At 43.3% G+C, this 24,026-nt stretch overlaps 1 protein-coding gene across 1 annotated transcript; it reads right to left on the minus strand.

The window, feature by feature from the left end:
* Positions 1 to 6,984: 6,984 nt before the first annotated feature.
* LOC124151481 (isthmin-1-like) lies at positions 6,985 to 23,598 on the minus strand. The gene is made up of 6 exons (XM_046523969.2): positions 23,054 to 23,598; positions 12,568 to 13,057; positions 11,991 to 12,125; positions 10,616 to 10,684; positions 8,891 to 9,305; positions 6,985 to 8,452 (listed from the first exon to the last, which is right to left on the minus strand). The coding sequence occupies exons 1-6, from the start codon at positions 23,240 to 23,242 to the stop codon at positions 8,353 to 8,355; spliced, it is 1,398 nt and encodes a 465-aa protein (XP_046379925.2). The 5' UTR covers positions 23,243 to 23,598; the 3' UTR covers positions 6,985 to 8,352.
* Between the last annotated feature and the right edge of the window lie 428 nt (positions 23,599 to 24,026).

Genomic DNA, 24,026 nt, shown 5'->3' on the forward strand with positions numbered 1-24,026 from the left:
TATCAACTCGTGTTGATATATTTGATATCAAAAGACACTCGGGCGAGACTCACTATTTTTGCAACAAGAAAATGACTCGTTTGAACACCCTAATTCTAAAAGGTTCTCTTCACAATTAACTTCGGGGTTGTGTTTTACAAACCTGCAGCTGATTTAAGAAAAGTAGATTAACTCATTCTGTAATATCTAAATTCTCGTCTCCCCAGATTCAAAACGGTAGAAAATGACTACCATTGCACCACGTTCCGACAAGAGACAATCAAGTTGTAGATTGCTATGGTGGGATAAGTCTCAGTATGTGCTTACGCCTGTTTGACTTGGTGTTTGATCTGAGCGAGTGTGAACAATACCCTTCAACTGGCGTTTGATCCCAAGATGGCCGCAAGCTATACATAAAGACTCCGAGAATAAACTATAGTTACTTGACTCGTCTTTGAAGATATTTTCATGCATAGACTCGTAGTTTTCGTAAATCGCAATCTTAATGTATTTATACATTTCGGTGACAAATCATTGAGAAAGGCCGCGCTATATTTGTTTGTTTGTTTGTTGATAAACGCCACACTCAGAAAAACCTGCCATATGCCGGCGGTCTGTCTGGACCAGACAATCAAGTGATTGACATCATGAGCATCGATCTACGCAATAGGGATGCGATGATGTGCATCAAACAAGGTCAGCGATACACCTTGGTCGTTAACATGTATCATGTGGGTACACCTTGGTCGTTTACATGTATCATGTGGGTACATCTTGGTCGTTTACATGTATCATGTGGGTACACCTTGGCCGTCATATATATGCTAGAATATTGCTGAGTGCAGCGTAAAACATGTTTACATGTATCATGTGGGCACAACTTGGTCGTTTACACGTATCATGTGGATACACATTTGTCGTTTGGTCGTTTATATGTTATATGTCGGTATACCATTTGGTCGTTTACATCTATCGTCTGCTATATGCATGGTCGCCACATACGCGATATCTCAGTCGGACTCTTTCCTTCACACTGTCATGGTACCGGCATCAAGGATCCGTCTTCACAAAGCTGCTGTAACGTGTGCGTTTGCAGTGTGACCACCCTGGTCATGGCAATGATTCAGTGTGTCAGGGTTCAAGGCCATGATGGGGCTTAGTTCACCGAGTCCATGCTGTCGTTTTGTTTCCAACATGATCATCTAGACAAGTTGTCATGGTATGGATCATCTCGACAAGTTGTCATGACATGGATAATCTAGCCAAGTTGTCATGGCATGGATCATCTAGACAAGTTGTCATGGCATGGATTATCTAGCCAAGTTGTCATGGTATGGATAATCTCGACAAGTTGTCATGAGTGCAGCGTAAAACAACAAACATACAAACACAACACCTTGGTCGTTTACATGTATCATTTGGATACACCTTGGTCGTTTACATGTATCATTTGGGTACACCTTGGTCGTTTACATGTATCATGCGGGTACACCTTGGCCGTTTACATGTATCATGTGGGTACACCTTGGTCGTTTACATGTATCATGCGGGTACACCTTGGCCGTTTACATGTATCATGTGGGTACACCTTGGTCGTTTACATGTATCTTGTGGGCACAAATTGGTCGTTTACATGTATCCTGAGGGTACACCTTGGTCGTTTACATGTATCATGTGGGTACACCTTGGCCGTTTACATGTTTCATGTGGGTACACCTTCGTCGTTTACATGTATCATGCGGGTACACCTTGGCCGTTTACATGTATCCTGAGGGTACACCTTGGTCGTTTACAGGTATCATGTGGGTACACCTTGGTCGTTTACATGTATCATGCGGGTACACCTTGGCCGTTTACATGTATCATCTGGGTACCCCTTGGTCGTTTACATGTATCATGCGGGTACACCTTGGCCGTTTACATGTATCTTGTGGGTACACCTTGGTCGTTTACATGTATCATGCGGGTACACCTTGGCCGTTTACATGTATCCTGAGGGTACACCTTGGTCGTTTACATGTATCATGTGGGTACAACTTGGTCGTTTACATGTATCATGCGGGTACACCTTGGCCGTTTACATGTATCATGTGGGTACACCTTGGCCGTTTACATGTATCATGTGGGTACACCTTGGCCGTTTACATGTATCTTGTGGGTACACCTTGGTCGTTTACATGTATCATGCGGGTACACCCTGGTCGTTTACATGTATCATGTGGGTACACCTTGGTCGTTTACATGTGTCTGCGGGTACACCTTGGTCGTTTACATGTATCATGTGGATACACATTGGTCGTTTACATGTATCATGTGGGTACACCCTGATCGTTTACATGTATCATGTGGGTACACCTTGCTCGTTTACATGTATCATGCGGGTACACCCTGGTCGTTTACATGTATCATGTGGGTACACCTTCGTCGTTTACATGTATCATTTGGATACACCCTGGTCGTTTACATGTATCATGTGGGTACACCTTGGCCGTTTACATGTATCATGTGGGTACACCTTGGCCGTTTACATGTATCATGTGGGTACACCCTTGTCGTTTACATGTATCATGTGGGTACACCCTGGTCGTTAACATGTATCATGTGGGTACACCTTGGTCGTTTACATGTATCATGTGGGCACAACTTGGTCGTTTACATGTATCATGTGGGTACACCTTGGTCGTTTACATGTATCATGTGGGTACACCTTGGTCGTTTACATGTATCACGTGGGCACAACTTGGTCGTTTACATGTATCATGTGGGTACACCTTGGTCGTTTACATGTATCATGTGGGCACAACTTGGTCGTTTACATGTATCATGCGGGAACACCTTGGTCGTTTACATGTATCATTTGGATACACCTTGTTCGTTTACATGTATCATGTGGGTACACCCTGGTCGTTTACATGTATCATTTGGATACACCTTTGTCGTTTACATGTATCATGCGGGTACACCTTGGTCGTTTACATGTATCATGTGGGTACACCTTGGCCGTTAACATGCATCATGCGGGTACACCTTGGTCGTTTACATGTATCATGTGGGTACACCTTGGTCGTTTACATGTATCATGCGGGTACACCTTGGTCGTTTACATGTATCATGTGGATACACCTTGGTCGTTTACATGTATCATGTGGGTACACCCTGGTCGTTTACATGTATCTTGTGGATACACCTTGGTCGTTTACATGTATCATGTGGGTACACCTTGGTCGTTTACATGTATCTTGTGGGTACACCCTAGTCGTTTACATGTATCATGCGGGTACACCTTGGTCGTTTACATGTATCATGCGGGTACACCTTGGTCGTTTACATGTATCATGTGGATACACATTTGTCGTTTGGTCGTTTATATGTTATATGTCGGTATACCATTTGGTCGTTTACATCTATCGTCTGCTATATGCATGGTCGTTTACAATATCAAGTGGGTATATCTTCCTCGTTTACAGTGTTTATAGTGATCGACAGACCACGGTATGATTACGTCACTCATTCACACTAACACTAACACTAACACCTTGGTCGTTTACATGTATAATGCGGGTACACCCTAGTCGTTTACATGTATCACGTGGATACATATTGGTCGTTTACATGTATCACGTGGATACACATTGGTCGTTTACATGTATCACGTGGATACACATTGGTCGTTTACATGTATCACGTGGATACACATTGGTCGTTTACATGTATCATGTGGATACACATTGGTCGTTTACATGTATCATGTGGGTACACATTGGTCGTTTACATGTACTATGTGGATACACATTGGTCGTTTACATGTATCATGTGGATACACATTGGTCGTTTACATGTATCACGTGGGTACACCTTGGTCGTTTACATGTATCATGTGGGTACACCTTGGCCGTTTACATGTATCATGTGGGCATAACTTGGTCGTTTACACGTACCATGTGGGTACACCCTGGTCGTTTACATGTATCATGTGGGTACACCCTGGTCGTTCACATGTATCATGTGGGCAGAACTTGGTCGTTTACATGTACCATGTGGGTACACCCTAGTCGTTTACATGTATCATGTGGATACACAGTGGTCGTTTACACGTATCCTGAGGGTACACCTTGGTCGTTTACATGTATCATGTGGATACACATTGGTCGTTTACATGTATCATGTGGGCACAACTTGGTCGTTTACATGTATCATGTGGGTACACCTTGGTCGTTTACATGTATCATGTGGGTACACCTTGGTCGTTAACATGTATCATGTGGGTACACCTTGGTCGTTTACATGTATCATGCGGGTACACCTTGGTCGTTTACATGTATCCTGTGGGTACACCTTGGCCGTTTACATGTATCATGTGGGTACACCTTGGTCGTTCACATGTATCATTTGGGTACACCTTGGTCGTTTACATGTATCATGTGGGTACACCATGGTCGTTTACATGTATCATCAGGGTACAGCTTGGTCGTTTACATGTATCATCAGGGTACACCTTGGTCGTTTACATGTATCATGTGGGTACAGCTTGGTCGTTTACATGTATCATGTGGGTACAGCATGGTCGTTTACATGTATCATTAGGGTACAGCTTGGTCGTTTACATGTATCATGTGATTACACATTTGTCGTTTGGTCGTTTATATGTTATATGTCGGTATACCATTTGGTCGTTTACATATATCGTCTGCTATATGCATGGTCGTTTACAATATCAAGTGGGTATATCTTCCTCGTTTACAGTGTTTATAGTGATCGACAGACCACTGTATAATTACGTCACTCATTCTCACTAACACACACGGGATGATTAGATGAACAGTTTCCGGTCTTTAGCAGCCTGTCCTTTGCGCACAGACACTGATCCAGTCATATCCAGGTGTGCAATCCACACATGAAGATAACAAAAGCGTCATGTGCAATGCCATATCATTTCAATCCCCTGGTCGACAAACGTCACGTGACAATCACACAGATGCACCATTTCAACCTCCGGTCGATAAACGTCACGTGACAATCACACAGATACACCATTTCAACCCCCGGCCGTCACACGCCACGTGGCAATCATACAGATGCACCATTTCAACCTCCGGTCGACAAACGTCACGTGACAATCATACAGACACACCATTTCAACCTCCGGTCATCAACCATCACGTGACAATCATACAGATGCACCATTTCAACCCCCGGTCGACAAACGCCACGTGACAATCATACAGACACACCATTTCAACCTCCGGTCGACAAACGCCACGTGACAATCATACAGACACACCATTTCAACCTCCGGTCATCAACCATCACGTGACAATCATACAGATGCACCATTTCAACCCCCGGTCGACAAACGCCACGTGACAATCATACAGACACACCATTTCAACCTCCGGTCGACAAACGCCACGTGACAATCATACAGACACACCATTTCAACCTCCGGTCATCAACCATCACGTGACAATCATACAGATGCACCATTTCAACCCCCGGTCGACACACGCCACGTGACAATCATACAGACACACCATTTCAACCTCCGGTCGACAAACGCCACGTGACAATCATACAGACACACCATTTCAACCTCCGCCCATCAACCATCACGTGACAATCATACAGATGCACCATTTCAACCCCCGGTCGACAAACGCCACGTGACAATCATACAGACACACCATTTCAACCTCCGTCCGACAAACGCCACGTGACAATCATACAGACACACCATTTCAACCTCCGGCCATCAACCATCACGTGACAATCATACAGATGCACCATTTCAACCCCCGGTCGACAAACGCCACGTGACAATCATACAGACACACCATTTCAACCTCCGTCCGACAAACGCCACGTGACAATCATACAGACACACCATTTCAACCTCCGGCCGAAACAACGTCACGTGACAAACATACAGATACACTGTTTCAACCTCCGGCCGACATTGACTTTCACTTCGTGTGAGTTCATTAGAATATGAACCTTCATAGAGTGAGGGCCAAACTGTATGAACGTTGGAGCTAGCGACGACGTTCATACAATGTTTGGCCCTTTAATAATTCTAATGATTTTTTATCACCTCAGAGGAAGAAGGCCTAGATTTATACCTAATTTTATTTGGTACGTGTGACGTCATGTTCACACTGACAGCCACACAACAACCAGCCATATAGCGGAAGAAAATAGTTCGTCAAAAAGAGAGGTGACATAACATCTGACACAAAACATGTGTTCAAATGATAACACCATTAGATGAGAAGGGTCTGTTCAGAACTACCTCAGTAAGTCAGTCACAATGACAGCGCGTCGTAATACATTTACATCAAGTACAAAACGTCAAAATGGCCGACACGATAAACGTGACGGGAGAGATTTCAGAAGTTGTTAATGAACCTGTGGCGGTTACATGTTTTAGTCATCATTGATCAACTGGTCGATCATTGAAAGGTGATTAAAGATGTGTCAAATAGACACTAAGGTAAACTCATAGATTGCTGTAGACTGTCACTGTCAGCCTAGACACGAATCGAGTCGATACTACGATAGTTTGGATGTGCATTTTTTCTCTCTGACGTTTCTCAATGTTTACTCAAACGCCGAGTTCAAGATTAAACGGTCTAAATGATCAGAAAGAACGCTTCTGTATATATTCGTGCTGGGGAATTCCCAGGGGTTCTCTAGGAATGTTTTAGTAGTCCGCCAATGTTTACGTCATTTCAAGAACACGGTCTCTTGCAATACGTAAGGACGTCAAATTGTGTCGTTCATACATTTATGATCATCAATTTCGCGGTCATGTGACCGACCTCTCGTCCAATGGAAAAGCCGTATATCGTGTAAACTTCAAAATAAAATAAATATACAGATTTACCATTCAACCTCCGGCTAACAAACATCATGTGACAATCATCCAGATAATGTCAGCTATTTTGGAATACCTCAAGACGTTTTAACAATGTTATTTTAACAGATATAAGAAAAAGGCGATACATAGTCACGATTTAATCACAGCGTCTATACAGTTTTCATTCTTTTATGCTAACACAAAGCCCTTCTGAGGTAAACAAGGTACGGTGTCTGATGTACGTTGAACAAATCCACAACGTGAGATGAGAATGCATTGTCACAACCAGACACACCTCCTCAAGGATCCCTAGCGTGACCTGACACGAGGCAGTCAGTCAACCGACATATTGTACCTATTGTAGACAGATGAGGATGGGAAATGAGGATGCTGGATGAGGAAATGAACAAACAGCGTGGAGAGATTCTCATCGTCAAAACGCAGCTGTCCCTTTTGAGAACAATTGCTTTGTTTAACTTCAGGGTCTCGGCAATATGACCATCATTTCCGATCCGCGAATGGCCGCTGTCGAATTCTATGACCCCAGGCCACACTCGCGATATCTCAGTCGGACTCTTTCCTTCACACTGTCATGGTACCGGCATCAAGGGCCCGTCTTCACAAAGCTGCTGTAACGTCTGCGTTTGCAGTGTGACCACCCTGGTCATGTCAAGGATTCCGTGTGTCAGGGTTCAAGGCCATGATGGGGCGTGGTTCACTGAGCCCATGCTGTCGTTTTGTTTCCAACATGATCATCTAGCCAAGTTGTCATGGCATGAATTATCTAGCCAAGTTGTCATGGCATAGATTCTCTAGCCAAATTGTCATGGCATGGCTTATCTAGCCAACTTCTCATGGCATGGATCATCTAGCCACCTTGTCGTGGCATGGATTATCTTGTCATGACATTTAACACCGAGCCAAAATGTCATGATATAACCTTCTAGCCAACACAATGTCATCATGACATACATAATAACATAATGATATTATTATTTAACCAAAGTGTCATGACATAAATCTCGCCAGCTATTCATGACAATTTACATCTAGCCGAACCGATGCTGATGCTTATGATATCAATTACTGGATTGTCTGGTCCAGACTCGAATATTTACAGACCGCCGTCATATAGCTGGGATATTGCTGAGTGCGGCGTAAAACAACAAACACACAGGCATACACATCTACCCGACTAGTCATAAAGCAACTTGTCATGACATATTCCATCTAGCCAATTAACGTGTCATGACGTAAGCAAATTGTCATGACAAAGAACATCTAGCCATGTTATCACAACTGAATGTCTAGTTATTGAACCACTACGTCAAATCCAGGGAGCCATTACACAAACGTCCGTGCCACCTGGCACCCACTTATGCGCCCATGACGTCACTTCCTCCCCAAACACCACAATACAATCCGCTCTTGACGCTGAGGTTGGTGCTCTGACCACGCCCGACGCAGGGGTGGGTTCAGTCTTTGTCAACAAGATGAGGACACAAATGAGAGATGGCGACTCAGTAGGATCTAGCCAGTTCCACTTGCCGCTGAATCTCCCCCAGACAAGGGTTCGCCATGCACTGGCGGTTGTTGTTGGGCTGCACCACCCTGTTATACCTGAAACAGAAGATAATATCAGACATCGCACCTATAGCTATAGCCAACCCTCGTTAATCCGGATGGTACCGTCCAAAGTGGAGCTTTACAGGACTCAAAAATACCACGATACTTCCAAAAGAAAGTGTGATGGCAAATGTTCATGATGTAACTGTCATCGTGGCGTTTGGCAAGGTTGACGGAATGCCCGTTATTTCAAAATAAGTTGCTGATTTGCTAATCGAATACGTAGGGTTACTTCACAATAATTTGATGATACGCATAAGTTTTATTTTTGTTATCGTATCTGTAATGTTCGTTGCGTATTTGATACGCTTGAATTTTATTTTACTGCGTATTCCTGCATTTCTGATGCGTATTTTACGCAGATACGCAGCTTATCTGGAGCTCTGAGACAAGGTAGACAAATGGTGTACAATTTCTACTAAGCGATCTTACCTTGTCCAATCACCTTTGCACAAGATCCAGGGAAGGAGATCAACTTTTTTATGTAGTTCACGCGATAACTGAGGACTGACGAGATTTGGAGTCCCCGCATCTCTGCCACGTGTTATCAGTCTCAGTTGGCCGTCATAGCAACAGTGTTGTGCCGCCAGGGTAACGGAATGAGCCGGAAGTGTTGATCGAATACAGAACTTTGCCCCGGGTTTGTATACCTCGTTCCTTTCAACAGGCCCGCTAGCGTCCTTCCACGCGAAGTTCTTCTGTTGGTCGCTGTCGAAGATGTTGTCGTCTATGGCGATGCTGAGGGGGTAGAAACAGGGGCAGCTTGGCAGCTTGGCGATGTTAGCCAGATAGTGTTGTATGGACTTGTTGCTGCATTTCATCCATCGTTCGCAGGCATCGCCAGACTCTGAACAAATGAAACGACACGCATACAGGAGGTACGTCAAGGAAAGTGAGTGATGGAATGTTGTTTTACGTCATAGGCAGCCATATCCCAGCTGTATCCAACCTCAATTCCTATATAGAAAATCGAGTCTGGGTGTCTTATTTAAAACAACCAATCAACATTTCAGACGGACATGGCATAGGGGATCCAGAGAGTTTTATAGTATGTATGTTGTAGGCAGTAAAATTATCTGAGAGAGTATTTTGATATTTTGGACCCCTCCCTAATAAAAATACTGGATTCTCCCTTGCTGGCGACCTATTACGGCGAGAGTGAGTGAGTGAGTTGGACTTAACGCCGCTTTTAACAGTATTCCAGTTACATCACGGCGTGTCAGCTTAATGTGGGAGGAAAGCCCGAAGTGATGCAGGTCTCAGACGTTTACCACTTCGGTGAAACCCACGAGCACGGGTATGGTGCTGACAAACCTAGAAACATAATCGGGGCGAACCGGGATTCGAACCCACAATCATAGGTTTCTGGCGTGCTCAAGGGACGCAACTCTGCACTGCGAATCGCAGCACCTTAGACGACTGGGCCACCCGTGCCCCCTATTACGGCGAGAAGAGGAATTAGTGGGCATTAGGCATATCCCAAACATATCATGGCGAAGGACATCAATTGAAGCACCAACGTTGCGGAATCGAACACGGGTCTTCAGGGTGACGAGCAAGTCCTTTAACAACTGGGCTAGTCAATCAACCCTGACGTTAATCTGAAATGCGGAATCAACCATGGCGAAGGGAGATAACTCTGAGCAACATATCGCTTTGCACACGTCTACTGGACCACCAACGTTCTCCCTCAGTGATCTATACATCAGTAATGTAGAACCTGCCACTCGCCCGCCATGGCTTCAAAGACCGCCCGATCATTTAATATGGCTATAGTTAATCACTCATGCTATGACAGATTAACTGAGAGCCAAATGAAAGTGAGTGAGTATGGTTTTACGCCGCTTTTAGCAATATTCCAGCAATATCACGGCGGGGGGCACCAGAAATGGGCTTCACAAATTGTACCCATATCGGGAATCGAACCCGGGTCTTCGGCGTGACTAGCGAACGCTTTAACCACTTGGCTACCCGACCGCCCCGCCATATGAAACAAATCGGGTGTTTTTTAAAACCTATTTTGCGTTTCGCGTAGTATACATTGAGATGAGCCTGGGACCCTGTTTCTCCTCCATATGTAACAAAGCATGTCCTGTCAGTTCTGTCGTCACAAGACTGATGGCTGGTTGACCGATTGGGTCCCCTTCTTCATCTTACCTGACGTGACCTCCGTCTCTGTGAGGTCAAACATCTCGAAGTAGGCCCACTTGTCAGTCATCTCCGCGCCTGCCGATAAACAGCGATATTAATACCATATAGTGTTCCGACAGCTTGCTCCAAGTTAGGGGTCGCCATGTTTTAGGGAAGGGAGGACCATCCTTGATAGCCTTTGGAACTGAATTTGGTAGCGTAACAGACTTGCGTGTCGTAGTTTGACATAACGAATCTGTTTTGGGTATGCTTTTATATTGTTTGTTTGTTTGTTGTTTAACGCCGCACTAAGCAATATTCCAGCTATATGACGGCGGTCTGTAAAATAATCGAGTCTGGACCAGACAATCCAGTGATTGACATCATGAACATCGATCCACGCAATTGGGATCGATGACATGCATCAACCAAGTCAGCGAGCATGACCACCCGATCCCATTAGTCGCCTTTAACGACAAGCATAGTCGCTTTTTACGGCAAGCATGGATTGCTCTTCCAAACTGAATTTGGTAGCGTAAAAGACTTGCGTGTTGTAGTTTGACCATAAAGATTCTGTTTTTGGTATGCTTTCATAAGAATATGTTGGAACAGATAATATAAAATATAAAGCATATTTATTTCAGAGGTCTATTGAAAGTATTTTATAAATAAATAAATAAATAAATAAATAAATAAACGTGCTCCAGGAAGCTTTTCAATGACAAACCCGAGATATACACCCCTTTCCATATGGATCTAAGTTTTGTAGTACCGACATCACTCAACAGATTTGCACTGAGGAACACAGAAAGTATATCAAAATTATATTTTACTCCACATGCAGATCCATAGTTAAAGAAAACCGCCGTCTGTTCTGTTCAACTTCCATACAGCTATGTAACAAGTGGCAGACACCAGACACCAAATGGTGAGGTGAGGTGAAATGGGGTTTAACGTCACGTCCAAGATTATTGCACTTATATAGCGACGTGCATGTACGTGTGTGTGTTTGTGTGGCTGCTTGTACTAGTCCGGACTGATGCCGATTTATAGTGCTAGCTCACTGATATACCATGCCGCAGTTTAACATGAATACCGACCAGTCCTTGTTTTAGCCCGTAATGCCGAGCGCCAGACAGGGTAACAACAAGTACCATCTTTTAACGTCTTATGGTATGACGCGGCCGGGGATCGAACCCCGGACGACACCAAATGAGCCCCACGGTCGTAATTAATGAATTTACGAACATCGTTGCACTAAGACGTGACAACAGGGCCAAAGCAGCCTTGCATATGTACACCCCCCCCCCCCCCCCCCCCCCCCCGTTCTGTTTATTCCCTGGGCTGAGTGGGTTACAGAGAACGATTACCCCTCCGGGGTTTATACCAGCAGATATCTTACCCTCACATGGCTGTGTGAGACACGGCTTAGATTCGATCTCCTGACAGTTGTCGCCGCAGCTGCGCACCCGTTCCTGCTGCCCCAACCCACAGTCCGTGCTGCACGAGTCCCACGTGCTCCAGGGCGAACGGCTGCCTGTAACATATTGTCAGGAGTGAGTGAGTGAGTAAAAATCAGTGAGTAAAAATCAGTTCTTAGTTCTCGCTAACGCTAAACAATCTGATCTCATTACGGGTCACGTCACATAAAGAGCTCTCTCTCGCCCCCTCTCTCTCTCTGTCTCCCTCTTTCGAATGTAGGATTCGAACCCATGACTTAGCTGATCCAGCTAGCGGAATAATGTCACAGCGATCATCTACAGATAAAAACGCTAAGATCTGTGATAATGTTTACGATTTTCTCCAAACCCACACACACATGAAATCCCGCTAGTCCGGCAAACCGCCTTCGGTGAGGTTACCGTTCGTAAGTCTATCATTCACTGTACGATAAAACACACAGGCGATAACACGGAACTGTATGTAATCCTGTTATTTCAGTGTGAAAGGGATTAAAGAATGTCGAACTCTGTACTAACCCTTTTTGGATAATCCTCTGTTTCCATGGTAACTAAAACCAAGTCGAAACTTATTCCCTTCATTCAGAACATCTGCACCGCTATTATTTATTGATATGGTCTCAATCTCAGCATCCTTTTCATGAACTGTCTTAATTTTCCTTTTGCGAAGCCCAAATACATTTTTCCGTTTTTTCTTGGAAATAAAATTGTCCTTATTACTTGATTTTGTCCATACTGTTTCAGTATTGTTGGCGGCCCTTCTAGTTGCACCCTTTCTTGACCTTCTCCTGTTGGGGCCTTTAATGTCATTCCGATTCCGTATTTTATTCGGACGTCTTTTGTTTGTATGTTTTGCAATGTTGTTATGAACTTCAATTGCGCCCTTCTCATCGACAGTGTCCGTATCACCCTGTATGTGTACAGTATGTTTTGCCTGGGTTTGGGCCGCTTGGGCCTTATCCTTCAGCTGTTGTACAGTATCTTCTTCTTGTGTTTGGGCCGCCTGGGCCTGAAATAAATAAGGAATAGAATGAGGTGAAGAGGAGGCATGGGTCACGTGACACGTTCAGGTGGAGGGGATTGACGTCACAATGTAAAACGTCAAATTCAAAATATCCAAAGCATTTTTTAGCGCACCTGTCAAGCCTGGTGAGCTTCATGCGTGGCCCGTTTGTTTTACATAAGAAACCACTGGGCCAATGAGGCTGAAACTTCTCCTACTTCTTCCCACCAATAATGACCCCCCGTTTTGTTCAAGAGGTTCGATTTTCAATATGGCCGCCTCGTCAGCCATATTGAAAAAGTTATTTATGGTCAATCTCATTAAAATCAGATCTAAGATCTCGCTGCCGCTAAACAAAGAACTAAGATCTGATTTTAATGAGATTGGGTCATAACTCTAGAATTTATTTTCCAAATGGAATTAAATTTGGTATTTGTCTATTTTCAACACACACCATCCGTTTTTATTTTAAATTGTTGACTACATACCCAGGTGACCTGTGTTTTTGCTCTTTACACGTGAAATGTCTGGATATTATTATTGACTTTGAGTATATTATGAGGTGAGGTGAGGTGAAATGGGGTTTAACGTCGCGTCCAAGATTATTGCACTTATATAGCGACGTGCATGTACGTGTGTGTGTTTGTGTGGCTGCTTGTACTAGTCCGGACTGATGCCGATTTATAGTGCTAGCTCACTGAGATACCATGTCGCAGTTTAACATGAATACCCCACTCAGACACAGTATACTGACTCCGAGCCGACCAGTCCTTGTTTTAGCCCCTTAATGCCGAGCGCCAGATATTATGACACTTATGCATCGATGGGGCATGTCATGAAGGAAAATGAGAAAGGCTTGGGAAGTGTCATGACAGAGATGGACAAGCATTCTGATGGTCGTGAAAGTAATGGCCTTACGGCGGGTCATAGACTGACATTTAGTCTCTGAAATCTTATATTAACAATATCCTTCTTGACTCTAAAAATATAAAAAAAACAATTTCCCTATACTGATTTCATTTGCTTTTGTATGCGTTTCTAGATTATTTTTTTGTCATAAAATAAATATATTCCACGGTCATGGTGCAGGACTAGGCGGGTCATGACAAACGGACAAGTACGTGGGAAGGCCGTGAAAGATGAAAGAAATGGGCAAGTGCTTTAGGAAGGGTCGTTGAAGAAACGGACAAACGCTTGTCGTTAACTTGAGCCACTTAAAGGGATTGTCTCCAAAATATAAATCACATGACTTCCATGCTGTTCAAAGTGACGATATGGGGTTAATCGGAATTGAAAATAGAGAAATATTTCATTTACATCTAGAAATGCCTGTATTTGAACGTGAGTAAACGGTTCTGTCTGTGCCAGACCTGCGCACCATTCCGACGTTGCCGTATCAATGACGTTATGACATTATGTACGTCAGCGCACCTAAACACGAGCTTCCATACACCGCATACCACACATACTCCTTCAATCACAACCAAAGAGCATGGAGATTTGTTTCACATGATAAATAAGTCGAATTGCGTATGTTAGCCAATAACGCTTTTTTGCCTACAGACACAGTTATCAGATCAGCCCTGCCGACATTTGTTTTCAAGACATACCAAATTGTTTACAACTGATTGGACCCCACATTAGGCCCAGACGGGGTCAAGAAGTGCAACCCCGTCTTTGTGCGACCCTGCATTTGGAACTTCAAGAGGCGCTAATGCGTTTCCAGCAAGGCCGATAAGCCGGTCAGTTCAAAACAGAGAATACCTCTAGAAAATTCTCTTTTGATCCCGTAGCTTATCGCGTGATCACAGGGAGACTGATAACGCACACATTTTGTCTGAAATCGACAACACATTATCTCAAAGACCTCAAGGTACTTTGTTATTGAAATAATGCACTGAATGTGATAAAGCAACTGCTTATATTAAAGACTTGGTTTGAAAATGATTTACGCAACTTTCTTAAACGTCTCCAATATGGCAGACGTCGAGTTCCGAGAAACGAGTTCAAGGCTATAGCGTAACTTGGTGCGTTTCCTGGAAAGCGATCAATCAGGAAAGTCACAACATGTTACATAACCACCACATAACGTGGCGCGTTGTTTCCACAATGACGTCGGACGTTGTTCATAGCATCACTGGTTTGTCTGGTCCAGGAAGTCATGATGTAGCTGAAATATTGCTCAGTGCGGCGTAAAACAACAAAGTAGGAAGAAGACATAGTACGAAACCACCTTTGTTCTGTCAGGTATAAAGGATTTGACGTCAGACGTAAAGGATATAACATCAGAGGTAAACTATATAACACCAGAGGAAAGGGATATAACACCAGAGGTAAAGGATTTATGACTATAGGTAAATGTTATAACAAAGGTGAAGGATAAATAACACCTGAGGTGAAGAATATAACATCAGACGTGAAAAATATAACATCAGAGATCACTGGATTGTCTGGTCCTGACTCAATTATTTGGCCATGTGGCTGGAATATTGATGATTGTGATGTTAAACAACAAACAAGAATAGATGGTAAGAAGTTCTGTACTGTCAGAGATTTAGGATATAGCCTCAGGGATAAAGGATATCGCTTCAGGATAAAGGATATAGCATCAGGGATAAAGGATATAGCACCAGGGATAAAGTATATAGCATCAGGAATAAAGGATATAGCATCAGGGATAAAGGACATAGCATCAGGATAAAGGATTTAGCCCCAGGATAAAGGATATAGCATCAGGATAAAGGATATAGCATCAGGATAAAGTATATAGCATCAGGGATAAATGCTATAGTATCAGGGATAAATGATATAGTATCAGGGATAAAGGATATAGCATCAGGGATAAAGGATATAGCATCAGGGATAAAGGATATAGCACCAGGGATAAAGTATATAGCATCAGGGATAAAGGATATAGCATCAGGGATAAAGGACATAGCATCAGGATAAAGGATTTAGCCCCAGGATAAAGGATATAGCATCAGGATAAAGGATATAGCATCAGGATAAAGTATATAGCATCAGGGATAAATGCTATAGTATCAGGGATAAATGATATAGTATCAGGGATAAAGGATATAGCATCAGAGATAAAGGTTATAAGGACAGTGGGGAAATATATAACGGTGGTAAAGGGTATAAGGACAGTGGGGAAATATATAACACCAGCAATAAAGGGTATAACGACAGTTGGGAATTATATAACGGCGGTAAAGGGTATAAGGACAGTGGGGAAATATATAACGGCGGTAAAGGGTATAAGGACAGTGGGGAAATATATAACGGCGGTAAAGGGTATAAGGACAGTGGGGAAATATATAACACCAGCAATACAGGGTATAAGGACAGTGGGGAAATATATAACGGCGGTAAAGAGTATAAGGACAGTGGGGAAATATATAACGGCGGTAAAGGGTATAAGGACAGTGGGGAAATATATAACGGCGGTAAAGGGTATAAGGACAGTGGGGAATATATAACGGCGGTAAAGGAAGACAACTCTATGAAACAATGAACATGTTGATGTATGTGAGGAATGGTTTCGCTCCTTCCAGCATTGCATTTTTATCGGCCTCCTTACCTTACATCAAATACAGAAGTATATACGCTTCCTTTTCTTTCAGAGGAAGCCAGTGTTTAAACATAAACTCGTTCTGCTTGAACCTATCTATCGTTTATTGTTTAAAATGTGACAACACATCAAATGCTCGGCCTCAATGAAGCAGCGTGACTGTTCACGGGGGGCAGTGTATATATGCCACGGTAATTGCCGAGGAGATATCCTTCTTTCATGTGGATTATTTTTACTTTGTTGTCAGATCAGAGTGTTTGATGAGCTCGCCCCGATGAGAGATGAGACACGGGGTACGTGGAAGACGTACAACACATGGAAGGTGGAGGGGGACCGATTTGAAGACGTGTGGGAGGGGCGACTGGTGGGAAGACCACCTGTTTAGCTACACCACCTCATGTCTAGCTACGCCGCCTCATGTCGAGCTACACCTGATGTTTAGCTTCTCAACCTGATGTTTAGCTACACAACCTGATGTTTAGCTTCTCAACCTGATGTTTAGCTACACCACTTGGTGTTTAGCTTCACAACCTGATGTTTAGCTTCTCAACCTGATGTTTAGCTTCTCCATCTGATATTTAGCTACACCACCTGATGTTTAGCTACATCACCTGATGTTAAGCTACATCACCTAATGTTTACCTACACCACCAGATGTTTACCTACACCACCTGATGTTAAGCTACATCACCTGATGTTTAGCTACACTAACTGATGTGTAGCTTCTCAACCTGATGTTTAGCTTCTCCACCTGATATTTAGCTACACCACCTGATGTTAAGCTACACCACCTGATGTTTAGCTTCTCCACCTGATGTTTAGCTACACCACCTGATGTTTAGCTTCACCACCTGATGTTTAGCTACACTAACTGATGTTTAGCTACATCACCTGATGTTTAGCTACACTTACTGATGTATAGCTTCTTAACCTGATGTTTAGCTTCTCCACCTGATATTTAGCTACACCACCTGATGTGAAGCTACACCACCTGATGTTTAGCTTATCCACCTGATGTTTAGCTACACCACCTGATGTTTAGCTTCACCACCTGATGTTTAGCTACACTAACTGATGTTTAGCTTCTCAACCTGATGTTTAGCTCCACCACCTGATGTTTAGCTTCTCAACCTGATGTTTAGCTTCTCCACCTGATGTTAAGCTACACCACCTGATGTTTAGCTTCTCCACCTGATGTTTAGCTACACTAACTGATGTTTAGCTACATCACCTGATGTTTAGCTACACTAACTGATGTTTACCTACACCACCTGATGTTTAGCTACACTAACTGATGTATAGCTTCTTAACCTGATGTTTAGCTTTTCCACCTGATGTTTAGCTTCTCCACCTGATGTTTAGCTTCTCCACCTGATGTTTAGCTTCTCCACCTGATGTTTAGCTACACCACCTGATGTTTAGCTACACCACCTGATGTTTAGCTTCTCCACCTGATGTTTAGCTACACCACCTGATGTTTAGCTTCTCCACCTGATGTTTAGCTTCTCCACCTGATGTTTAGCTACACCACCTGATGTTAAGCTACACTAACTGATGTTTACCTACACCACCTGATGTTTAGCTACACTAACTGATGTATAGCTTCTTAACCTGATGTTTAGCTTCTCCACCTGATGTTTAGCTTCTCCACCTGATGTTTAGCTACACCACCTGATGTTTAGCTTCTCCACCTGATGTTTAGCTACACCACCTGATGTTTAGCTACACTAACTGATGTTTAGCTACACCACCTGATGTTTAGCTTCTCCACCTGATGTTTAGCTTCTCCACCTGATGTTTAGCTACACCACCTGATGTTAAGCTACACTAACTGATGTTTAGCTTCTCAACCTGATGTTTAGCTACACCACCTGATGTTTAGCTTCTCCACCTGATGTTAAGCTACACCACCTGATGTTTAGCTTCTCCACCTGATGTTTAGCTACACTAACTGATGTTTAGCTACATCACCTGATGTTTAGCTACACTAACTGATGTTTACCTACACCACCTGATGTTTAGCTACACTAACTGATGTATAGCTTCTTAACCTGATGTTTAGCTTTTCCACCTGATGTTTAGCTTTTCCACCTGATGTTTAGCTTTTCCACCTGATGTTTAGCTTCTCCACCTGATGTTTAGCTTTTCCACCTGATGTATAGCTTCTCAACCTGATGTTTAGCTTCACCACCTGATGTTTAGCTTCACCACCTGATGTTTAGCTACACTAACTGATGTTTAGCTTCTCCACCTGATGTTTAGCTACACCACCTGATGTTTAGCTTCACCACCTGATGTTTAGCTGAAGCACCTGATGTTTAGCTTCACCACCTGATGTTTAGCTGAAGCACCTGTTGTTTAGCTTCTCCACCTGATGTTTAGCTACACCGCCAGGTGTTTAGCTACACCACCAGATGTTTAGCTTAAACACCTGTTCAGCTACAGCACCTGATGTTTAGCTACGCCACCTGAAGTTTAGCTTCTCCACCTGATCTTTAGCTACACCACCTGATGTTAAGCTACACTACCGGATGTTTAGCTACACCACCTGATGTTTAGCTACACCACCTGATGTTTAGCTTCACCACCTGATGTTTAGCTGAAGCACCTGATGTTTAGCTACACCACCTGATGTTTAGCTTAACCACCTGATGTTTGGCTTCTCCAGCTGATGTTTAACTACACCACCTGATGTTTAGCTACACCGCCAGGTGTTTAGCTACACCACCAGATGTTTAGCTTAAACACCTGTTCAGCTACAGCACCTGATGTTTAGCTACGCCACCTGAAGTTTAGCTTCTCCACCTGATCTTTAGCTACACCACCTGATGTTGAGCTACACTACCGGATGTTTAGCTACACCACCTGATGTTTAGCTACACCACCATATGTTTAGCTACACCACCTGATGTTTAGCTACCCCACCTGATGTTTAGCTACACCACCTGATGTTTAGCTACACCACCTGATGTTTAGCTTCATCACCTGTTTAGTTTCACCACCTGATGTTTAACTTCAACGTGTCACCACCTGATGTTTAGCTTCAGCACCTGATGTTTAGCTTCAGCACCTGATGTTTAGCTTCACCACTTAATGTTTAACCACACCATGTCATGTACTATTTGATTGACGCGTTTACGAGTAGAAAATTGCTCCGTTTACAGTTTCAAAATTTCCATGGAACAAATATATTATTGCATCAAAGTGACAGAAAATACTTTTCCTTAGATTTTCGGGGGATTGCGGAGGGTTGGTTCGATCTCCGGCTGCGTCGTTAAATGATGGTGGTCTACGTTACCTGGCGCTTGCCATTACGGGGATAAAACAGGGACTTGTCCGTTCAGTATACTATGTCTGTGTGAGGTATCCATGTTAAAACTGCGGCATGGTATCTCAGTGGGCTGGAACGATGAAACAGGCCACACGCACGCGCATGATTCAACTAAATACAGTAAACTACGGTTATAACGAACTCAAAGGGACCACTAATTTTAGTTCGTTATAACCGTAGTTCGCGATAAGCATATATACAGCAAATGGCCGAGACCCAAAAAAATCGTTATATCCGTCACTTCGTTATAAGCGTGTTCGCTATAAACGTGTTTTACTATATGTACGTATTAACATAAGGCTCTTTCTGTCAGCTATAGAGGACCATCCTTTATCATCTGACTGTTCCGTGGGAGTAGAGGTGCAGTCATTCAGCCCCATCCTGTTTGCAAGTGTGCAATAAACGGGGATCTTTGAAAACGTATTGATCTTGTTAGCAATGTTTGACTGACGTGGTATGGACGCTTTGACATCACGTTTTTAATGTAGCCCATGACCATGTTGTAGGAATCTACGTGGTCCAATCGCCTGAAGGTGTAGGACAGAAGTCCCAAAGGTCAGAAGCCCACCGGACATGACCCCCTTAGGATAAAAGCCCCACTTGGATAAAAACCATTAAAACATTAAACATAAAATATGTTGAATAAGACGTATAATAATATTGTTCATCAACAATCTTCAACACAAACCGGGGCGGTCGGGTAGCCTAATGGTTAAAGCGTTCGCTAGTCACGCCGAAGACCCAGGTTCGATTCCCGACATGGGTACAATGTGTGAAGCCCATTTCTGGGATCCCCCGCCGTGATATTGCTGGAATATTGCTAACAGCGGCGTAAAACCATACTCACTCACTCACTCACTCAACACAAACCGCCGCAATTCACCTGGCAGAGTTGCGCCCCTTTAGTGAACCAGAGTAAGATGATGGTAAATTCGAATCCCAGACTCGCCCTAGATATGATTCTAGGCATGTTTGTTTGTCTGTTTTTTGTTTAACGCCGCACTCAGCAATAGTCCAGCTGTAGGACGGTGGTCTGTAAATAATCGAGTCTGGGCCAGACAATCCAGTGATTGACATCACCAGCACCGATCTACGCAATTGTGGTACGAATACATGTTGAACCAAGACAGCGAGCCTGACCACCTGATCCCGTTAGTCGCCTCTTACGACAAACGTGTAATTACCCACTCACTCACACAGCCACCCACACCCTCCCTCATTCCACCACTCACTACACTTCTGTCTTAATTCCTCCAAACTGAAAACTTCCATCCAACTTTATCTGGTTTACTAGCGGTGTTTATGTACCTATTCACCAACGTCTATAAAGATACCGCTATCTGAGCGTAGATATAGCAAATCTACGCGTGTATATATAGCTCGCTCCTCAATAGAGCCGGTTAATATACACGAAATGTAACCGTGTCGATTTCAGCGAGATCAAAAGCAACACTCTCAAAGTGTCGGCGTGTCAAAAGGTTACCGGTGTTTACTCGCAGACAAAATGTGTTTATTTTCACCTGTGTTGTTTGGGCCAATCACCGATTGATGAGTTATCTTGAATCAAAGACATATTCCACTGAAAACCTCTTTAAAGTATAGATGGGAGTCGTTGTGTGTGATTCTGTGTGTGCTTATGCGTGTGCGTCATCGGTGTTTATGTGCGTAGGAGCTAGTGTGTGTGCGTGTGCGTGTGCGTGTATGTGTGTGCTTATGCGTGTGTGTCTTCGGTGTTTGTGTGCGTGTTAAAGTGAGTGCGTGTGCGTGTGTGTGCTTATGCGTGTGCGTCTTCGGTGTTTGTATGCGTGTAAATGTGAGTGCCCGTGTGTGTGTGCTTATGCGTGTGCGTCTTCGGTGTTTATTAGGGTGTAAAAGTGAGTGCGTGTGTGTGTGCGCTTATGCGTGTGCGTCTTCGGTGTTTGTGTGCGTGTAAAAGTGAGTGCGTGTGTGCGTCTTCGGTGTATGTGTGCGTGCGTGTGTGTGTGTGCGTGCGTGTGTGCATTCGTTTTCCGCGCGTGTAAACAAACTGCAAATAGTTAATGATTAATAGTGTCATTTGTCTCAGTTATATATACTGAAATACGCTTCAGGATTTGCTTTGATGTCTTACTCTGCACACTCAGCGCATTGATTTGACGAACTCATTCACATTGTCTTTGTATCAATATTCAAACGCCAGACCACTGAATACCACTAGTTGATATAATGTATTCTCTGACCTCCTCGGTATAAAGAATACTAACTGATGAATTGATTGAACACTCAGACTAGGTGACTATAGTTTGGACACACGACATTCACATGATCTTCCATCGTAGATTAGGAAATCCCGATAAATTTATTGTTCCGATGAATAATAATATAAAAATTATGATGTAATTATAATAATTGTGATATAAAATCCAACCAAATAAACAAAAACAACCATTAATGTACGTGACCGACCAGGGGGAAGGGGACATTAAGGTGCTAGGATACAATTCTGCTGTGGCGCCATAAAGAACGACGCTTGATGTCAACTAAAAAAACGCCGAGTGCGGACTGTTTAGAAATATCTTATATTTCACTTGTTTGTTCGCAATGTAATAAAAATATGTCTAAACCATTCAGCATACATGTCTACTTTCAACTAATTATATCTAAAACTGCAATCATTACATTAACAGTTATGCGTCTGAAAATAGGTTTTGCAGAAATGAGTCCAAATGTTTTATGCCATACACGGATCACATGAGACTCATAGTGACTCAAATATTACATTCTTCATCACTGTACCATAGACAGACCACAGCCAAACACTGGCTTGGATAAACTCTACATTGCTGTACATTTCATTATCGAATGATGATGTTTTTATTGAATGTTGATGACGACTGTCATCAAACTCGTGGCCTTATATTATTAATAATGCACGTTCCGGGCTGAGGGTATTAGTATTTGGACCCATTACTTGGATATGTACTGTTATTATGTAGTGATGTATATCATTCGCTAATTGTTGACTGCTGACTGGGTATTATGACACACAGTGATTGTTAAGGGGGGCAGTTTCACTGTGTCGGGATAGATACATGTAGTGAATAAATCAATCGATTCTTACCCCGCGTGTGATGTTCCCATTTTGATCACCAGCTGTGACGTCAGAACCATCGATTTCAGTCACGTGACTTGGTACAGTGAACGTCCACGTGAAATAAAACACAAGTGCTACAAACGCGATCATGAGGGCAGTGTTGGCGAGCAGCAAGACGACTTTACAAATACGAACTCGCTTTTTCTTCTCAATCATCGACTTTTGGTGGACAAGTGTCAAATTTACGAAAATATCCGTCGATCAGTCATCGTGAATCAGCTTACAGGCCACTGCTTCGTTGTCCGTCACGTCTCCAACAACACCACTGCGGCGGAGTGGTCATCGCGTAGATTCGACCAAAATTCGTCTCTGATCCGTCCGTTCCGACCGTTTCGCCGTACTGTAGTACGCCGGTCGGCGTTTTTCGTTTGAAGTTTCTTAAGAGCGGCGCCTTTGATGTTTCCCCGCTCCAATGGAATTGTTCAACGTGCCCGAGGAGGTCTCATGTTGTTTCGAGTTTCAAACCCCGCACTAATAAGTGAGATCGCCTTTCTCTCACTGCTGAAGATAAAAGAGCGCGGTCCGGTCGGGTATATACTTAATAGTACAGTCTGATGGAGAGGAGGGCGGCGGGAAATGTTGCCACGATTCTTCAAATACGGCCCAGCAAACTGTTCCCGTGTGGGTTCGTGGCTTTCTACCTTGTTATGACGAGGGCGAATTTCTCTTGATTTAGAGGATGACCACGTGACCAGTCATTCCGCAAGGTATCACCTGCTTGGGCCTTGCGTCAGCGTTTTGAACGTGATCTTTCCAGGACGAAATAAAATTCATAATAAGAAACATGATTTTATGTCCAAGACATGAATAATAATTATATATATAATCAGATAATACAAAAACAATAACAAAATGACAATAACAACGATGATGATGATAATGTATAAATAATAAAAGCAATACTGACGTCATCCACGACACTTATAATAATAATAAAAAA

The sequence above is a fragment of the Haliotis rufescens genome, unplaced genomic scaffold, assembly GCF_023055435.1.
Source record: "Haliotis rufescens isolate VD_foot unplaced genomic scaffold, xgHalRufe1.0.p SCAF_3, whole genome shotgun sequence".
In the NCBI taxonomy this organism is placed as follows: domain Eukaryota; kingdom Metazoa; phylum Mollusca; class Gastropoda; order Lepetellida; family Haliotidae; genus Haliotis; species Haliotis rufescens.